Source organism: Ictalurus punctatus, chromosome 4 (genome assembly GCF_001660625.3).
Source record: "Ictalurus punctatus breed USDA103 chromosome 4, Coco_2.0, whole genome shotgun sequence".
Lineage (NCBI taxonomy): Eukaryota > Metazoa > Chordata > Actinopteri > Siluriformes > Ictaluridae > Ictalurus > Ictalurus punctatus.
In genome coordinates, this window is record NC_071284.1 from 22,830,090 (window position 1) to 22,837,950 (window position 7,861).

Here is a 7,861-nt window from a genome sequence, read left to right on the forward strand (position 1 = left end):
TAAAATGAAGAGATGAACAGTGTTGTTGTTGTTTTTTTTAATTGATGAGTTGAAAAATTCTGACAAGCTTAACGATCACTGAGCAAAACCCTAAATATAACGTTATGCATAAGCTATAACCTATTCCTAAACATGTGTTTTGTTGTTTGGTTGATTGATTCAAACGGAAATAGGTTTATAATGTCCATTTATACAATCATACGGCAACAAGTTTATTGAAAAAAAAATCAAATAAAATGAACAAATATAATAGGTTAGATGCTGCAATTTCCCTTTCTTTGTTCCAGTAAAGTTAGATATGTGTTCTGTTTCCAAATATGAATTGTAGCTTAACTGTGGTCAAATTTATTTATTTATTTATTTTTACAGCGAGTGATTTCCTGTATTGGTTATTATCACAGACCATAAAATTAGTCTCTCTCTCTCTCTCTCTCTCTCTCTCTCTCTCTCTCTCTCTCTCTGTATATATATATATATATATATATATATATATATATATATATATATATATATATATATATATTTAAACCAAGTAATTATCATTGTTTTTTTTAATTACTCAATAAATAGATTCAGTGCTTTTACAACAACAACAACAACCAATTATTGAGAATTATTTTACATTATTTTATTTTATGTCAGAACACTGTTTTCGAAAGTTGATTCAAACTTCATTTTCAAGGTCTGATGCCAATATACAGGACAGCAGGGGGCAAAAGGGATTCGTCCTGAATCCTGGAAACCAGGAAGGAGGAGGAATGAAATGATAAAATTTAAACGAGGCGTTGATGGGGCGTGGCCTTCTTCTTCTTTTTCTTTTTTTTTTCTTTTTTACCTGAGCTTAAAGCCCGCTGAACTTTTACCTCAACACACACACACACACACACGCACACGCATAGACGCACGCGCGCATACACACGCACGCGCGCGCACACACACACACACACACACACACACACACACACCCTGACACAATCCCTCAGCGGCAACACGGTGCGCACGCTGCTCCCCAGCTGGATGCATTATTTTTCTTCTTCTTCCTCTGGATTTACTTTTAAAAAAGTTTCAGGGATGAACTGAAGAGATTCTGACAATGAGACTGAGAGAGATATAAGTACATACAAAAAAAAAAAAAAAAAAAAAAAAAAAAAAGTTACTGCAGAAGAAGTCAGTATTTCAAGACTGTTCCACGATATTATTGGAGTTCGCGGTATTTGGATTTTTGGATATTTTCTCCTGAATATCGTATCGGATCCTGATTTTTTTAAAAGATATTTTTAAACGAAATTTTGTATCATCTAATTTTTTTTCTTTGGGATGTTGAGTTCCGTGAAAATGGAAAGTCATGAAATACCGGAGTGGAGCGGATTTTACAGCGAGGCTAGTGAGGTAAAACACACACACACACACACACACACACACACACACACACACACAATTGAAAACTGTCTAATATCAATACTACTAGCCTAATACGCAGGTAAAAACCATGTTATTTCAATCAGCACATTTTTATTTATTTATTAGGCGCTTAAAATGAAGTCGCGCGCGCAGAATCAATTCTTTTCATTCAGTCCTGTTGCTCTAAATTGTTGTAATAAATTTATAAAACGGTAATGTAACAAACCCGCGCTGTTTTTACGTATCAAGGTTGAATGGTTTCAGTCAGCAAAACACAGCAAAAAGTCCCATCTGGATGTAAACTGAACAAATGATCTCATTTAAAACTAGCTGTAGATAAAACTTTAGAGATTATATTTGCCGTATAGATTAAATTCATTGACTAATTTACAAATCTAAAGCAGAACTGAATGTGGACAATTAGTAGGAGTTTTAAACTTAAATAATTAATAAACGGATTATATTTTAATAACTAATAACTAGCTTTAGCCTATTTGTACCGACCAATTTTTTTTTAATCAATCAAGCTTTTAGGAGAAATATTAATTACTGTAACCAATATTAATTTCATAATTAATAGATTATATCAAAGAAACCGTAGATTAAAAAGCATCTAATAGACATCTAATAATCTAATAGGGCTCTACCCCGTCAATTTAGCACACCAGATTATTATTATTAAAGAGTTACTTAACAGAACAAACCCTTTTTTAAAATTAAATGTTGACTGTTCATTTTTATATGATTTGTTTAAATACGAATTAAATACGACTGAAATGCGAATTCCATGATCAACCTGTTTATAGAAGGCTTTCATACGCTACGTTTTATTATTATTCTATAATTTTTTTTGTATTTTGTCTATAAAGTCATATAAATATAAATAGCTTTTGCAAGTATGATTCCAAATCAGAATAAAAAACTGCATGCAATTCAACGTATCTAAAATTTATATTGTCCTTGGACTATTAATCCTTAGGAAAATGCAGTGAAATCGAATAGTTTAAATAGCAACATCATATTTTTATTTCATTTCTTTTTAGAGATGAATAATAATTAATTGCAGCTGAAGTGTAATACTAACGAACTGTCCATTTTATACATGTCTAATCTAAATAATAATTAAATGTAAGGAGAATCTAAGCAAAATAAACTAAATATAAATATGCCTGTCCTATAAAGGCTATAAACAGGTTTTGAGAAGTATTACGAAACTATTCTTATAATCTACCAGAGTAAACTGAACTGATAGGCAATTATAGGCTACTGTAGTACGTTTATTTTTTTATTTTTTTTAAAGATATATATTTTATAATCCTAAAACAACCAAGCAGAATGCAGAGTAACCAGGGTGTCATTTAAATGTAATATTTCCAGATCCACACCTTTCTGAGTGCCTTGCATTTATTCATAGACTTAGTGAAACACATTACAATTGAAGTAAAAATATAACTATGTTCCATAGAGGTCTATTGAATGGTAGTTGTTTTTTTTTTTTTTTTTAAGTCTCATTAAATGATCCTTAAACTTAGCAGTGAAAATTTTCAGTTCAACTTAAAGTAAGTGTAATAATTCTTTTCTCCAGATGTATTCCTCTGCAAGTGCCATGAATTCTGTGAGTAGCCTGAACAGTTACATCAACCTGAACCCGGCTGGCTCGAGCACCAGCATGAACATGGGATACGGAAACCCGGGTCTGAATGCCATGGGAGGAGCAGCCAATCACATGAACCTGGGCACCTCTTTAAACACAAGCTCATTAACCCAATTAAGCCCTTCAGCTTCATCCTTGGCTCCACTTTCTCACTACCAGAGCATGAATCAGCCGATCTCTCAGCTCAGTTATCCATCTCCACCAGCACTGAACCGTGCTAAAGAAGTGCCCAAACCATATCGCCGCTCTTTGACCCATGCCAAACCGCCATACTCATATATCTCACTGATCACAATGGCAATCCAACAGTCAAGCAACAAGATGCTAACTCTGAATGAGATCTACCAATGGATCATGGATCTGTTCCCATATTACCGTGAGAACCAACAGCGCTGGCAGAATTCAATCCGCCACTCGCTCTCTTTCAATGACTGCTTCGTTAAAGTCGCACGTTCACCTGATAAGCCTGGGAAAGGCTCTTACTGGGCGCTGCATCCCAACTCAGGCAACATGTTCGAGAATGGATGCTACCTGAGGCGCCAGAAGCGCTTCAAAATCGAAGACAAGCCAGGGAAAAAGGGAGGGGGAAAGTCTCAGGATGGCGTGAACTCTAAACATGCGAACAGTGAAGGTGTGCAGGAGGAGCGAAGCCCTGCTACAGGTTCATCTGACGGTGCTGATTCTGCCCAGTCTGATGTTTCTCATCCAGGCTCTGCATCTGAAGAGCAGCAAATGAGTCTAGCACCACTTGAGGGTCCACCTCAAAGTGTTATTCCATCCGCAATGCCGCCTTCTGGATCGCATCTGCACTCCGAGGGCATAAACACGAGTCCTCATCTGCTCTCCAATCCAATCCAGCATCATCACCTTGATTTGCAGAATGACCCGCTCAAGTCCATGGACCCGCAGTACAACTTCAACCACCCATTTTCCATCACAAACCTCATGTCTAACGAGCAGAAAATGGAGCTCAAGTCATATCAGGATCATGTCATGGCCTACAACGGCTACGCTACTTCCTCACCCGTAGCCGCCAAACAGATCTATGATAGTGCTGGTCCCTCAAGCATCGACTCAGGTGGCTATTACCAGACCCTCTACAGCAGGTCTGTGCTTAATGCGTCCTAGAGAGGTGTTTTTCAAAGATTTTTGTTGGACGAATCAAGTTGTAAGAAAACCTTTGATTGGTAGCAAACCGCTAACACAATGGAAACAGGACTTTTATTTTTCTCTCTCTGGCAACATTTGTTGAAATTCAGAGGAGTGTCATTGCATTCAGTAAAAACAGAGTCTGTATATATATATATATATATATATATATATATATATATATATATATATATATATATATATATTTACAAATTACAGTGCTTACCATGCCCCTCACCCTAAACTTAACCTTTCTAAGTTTCCACACTAGTTGGACTGTAAAGGCAACTTGTGAAAGCAGATTTTATAAACTCCTCAAACCCCTTAGTCAAAGGTAGTCAATCAGCCAAGACATGTTTGGGGTCTGATGTTTGCGTCGTTATTTTTGCATTGGAGCTACAGGTCTAACAAAGCTAACAGTTAAGGGAAGCTTATAGCCTCCAGTTTAGCAGCATACAAACTGCATGTTGTGTCTTTTTCTTCCTCAGCACATAGTTGGATATCCAACTATGAACATCAGATTCTGGTGGGAGGTATTGGCTATAGTTTGAAGGCGATATTATATGTTAGAAATTATATAATTCAAGTTATTTGTATATTTAATGTTTTAATACAGAATTAGTCTGTATCTTTTTAAAAAATGTTTACGTACAAATGGTGTTACTGAGCCAAACAAGGTCTATTAAGGTGAGTGCTAAACTGGTACCTCCGTTAGTAACATTAAAGTCTTGGCTGAACAACTATATTTGTAGTAAGGGGATAACTGAACATTACATTTTTGACCAAATTGTACATTTAACAGCCTTATTGACTTGGGGTGAACATACAGAAACTGGTATACCAATAACACACACCTTCACACATAGGCCAGTATGATGAACCTACACACAAAAAAATCGATTTTGTTGAACCTTTGGCCTTTTTAATGTCAGAGCCTTTTGCTAAACAGGAGGATGAGATACAAACGCAAAATGTGTATATACACTGTCTGTGGCGTAAGGGGAAAAGCCATTTATTTATGAAGGGAAGAAAATTAATATATCTTATTTTTCTTTTTTGTGTTTTGGGATTATTATGGGTGTATATTTGTGTGTGTGTGTGTGTGTGTGTGTGTGTGTGTGTGTGTGTGTGTTGAAGTAACTATGTTGCTACAGTACAGTCTCATGTTACAGCATAGCGTGGCGTTCCTGTTAGTTTGCATTGCTTCATGTGTAATGAGATTTTTTTTTAATTATGCCAAAAAAATTTTAAGTCTATGCCTTTAAACAAACTGTGGTAAACATTTTGGCTCAAAGCCCTTTTTTTAGTGATTAAACTCAGTCTTAATAATAAGTAAAAAATTGTTCTGTTATCATTTGTATGCCACAGCAAAGATGTTTATATTGAAAATGGTTACAAAGTACTAGGCATGTGCCGATACTACATTTTAATTTGAAAATAATCTCCTGTCCTTGTATCCAAATTTGTAATATTCTCAGTAATGGGTCTTATTTATTAAGCTGAATATGAGTTAATTTATTGGTAAATTGTTTGTAGGAGCATTTACACAACAATGTGGTATTCATGAAAATCCAGTTTGTTTGAAAAACTAAAAAATTCAGAATGTGTGTAATTTCATATTAATAAAGAAAGCTAAACAAATTGAATCGGTAACCTGGGTTAACCTAGACTAATCTAGGCATTAGTCTATTAACACAAAATAAATGGCATTCTTTAAAAGGAGCAACCATTAATCTGTAGTCTGTGCCTATGTTAGTCGATGCGCTGCAATGGCTGAGCTGCTTTACTGGAAGATTTAATATACACAATACAAGACCATTTAATCGTAGTTTTGTGGGCATCGCTAGACATGTGTCTGCTGTGTCATAAATGCACTCGATACTTTACAGGTTATTGGCATTTATCAACATATGCATGTAAGTATAAAGTTATTCAGGGTTATTAAATTAAACTAAAAATCTGGTGGGAATTTTCGGTTCGGTTTGACCTATGAAAAAATTAACAAATCGTTATCAAAAAATTAATAAACAAGGCCCACTGTGTCTAAAAATGTCTGTTGGTAATCCACTATTTAGTATTCAGCTTCATCATAACAAATTGTGCATGTAATATTCATTGGCTTGCTAGCTGCTCAGCTCAAACACGCTGAGCATTTAATTTAAATTAGCTTATGTAACAAGGTTTACTAAAATCACTGACTAACTAATGCCAGCTACACATACAGCTTGTCAGCTCATGTTACGTTTGGTAGCTAGATACAACTATGGTGAGCAATGTCTTGTGATTTTCCAACACAAGTATAGCTGCTAATTCCAACAGGAAAGAAAATTTAAACATGTTATTTGAGACAGAAAACTCCCAACTGTAAAGATATTTCTCACTTGGAGACTAGTCTCATAGCTAGCAAGATAAAAGTAAGCTAAATATCTAAATATAACCATAGGAATTACTTCTTTCAATCTATGAAAACAAGTATTTTTAAGTGTCAGTGCATACAAGATCGTGCCTGAATATCATTTCGTATAACTGATTATCAGCACATGCTTGCAAAGAGCGGTGAAGTCCATTTACACACAGTACTTTGCACTAGTGACCCCCTTTTTTAAATGATGGGGCACAGTCAATTTGTTACAACATAGCCTTGTAACTACTTTTTTTACACAAAAGAGGCAAATCAAATTGATGACATCATGCTAACGTGTCACTTGTTGATCATCCCAGACTTTTGACAAGTTTTTCTTTCCTGTTGTGTCAGAATAAGTGGTTTGGAGTGAGAGAAAAAAAAAAACATTTCAGGTCAGAAATGTGTTAATGTTGTGTTATTGTTTATTTAAACTCTTTGCTTTAAGTCTTCAAAGAGAAATGCATTAATATATGTGTATATATTATATATATTGGTACAAAAAGGTTGTTATATAGTGTGTTTGTCATGTTCTTTTCTTATTAAAAAACAAAGCTTGGGGGATTGTGTTGAGTTTCTGAGATTATTTGAAGTTTATTCAGGTTTAATCATTTGAACATTACAAAACAAGTTGTATGACCCACTCTGTTGTTGTGATTCGCCTGTACCTTTGCTCATATTACACTTATGTAACAAATATTAGACAAGATTTTAAATGCTTATTTAATTAGTGGCTGTCATCAAACATAAAGTTAGAATACATTTGAGACCATATAAATTAGAATATTTATTCAGTCATAAAGCAATTTTAACATACAATACAAGTCTATTCATTTTCTAAAATGTAATTTTGTGAATACTGACATAGCTGCTCATATAGATTGAATAGATTGAGTGTAATCATATTCAATCTTAATGAGAGTGTTATGGACTCCTTATGCAAATCTTATAGCCTTCAAGCAAAATGATACCATTGACTAAATTAACTAAATATCAATTTCCTCAAACTGGATAGAAGCACAAAGTCATGCTAAATTCCTTAAATAAACTCAATGAGTTACACACACACACACACACGCACACACACACACACACACACACACACACACACACACACACACACTAGCACTCTTATATGAGTGAAAAGGACCACAGTTTCCTCAGAGAAACAGATACAGTCTTATAGCAGCATGTATGCGGTTTTTCAAGGTCACATGGTAATGAAATTTCGGAACGATAATAAGCTTGCTGTTTAA

General features: G+C 34.8%; 1 protein-coding gene across 1 annotated transcript; it reads left to right on the top strand.

The window, feature by feature from the left end:
* The first annotated feature begins 861 nt into the window (after positions 1–861).
* Positions 862–7,167, top strand: foxa3 (forkhead box A3). The gene is made up of 2 exons (XM_047153165.2): positions 862–1,389; positions 2,987–7,167. The coding sequence occupies exons 1-2, from the start codon at positions 1,318–1,320 to the stop codon at positions 4,181–4,183; spliced, it is 1,269 nt and encodes a 422-aa protein (XP_047009121.2). The 5' UTR covers positions 862–1,317; the 3' UTR covers positions 4,184–7,167.
* Positions 7,168–7,861: the final 694 nt, after the last annotated feature.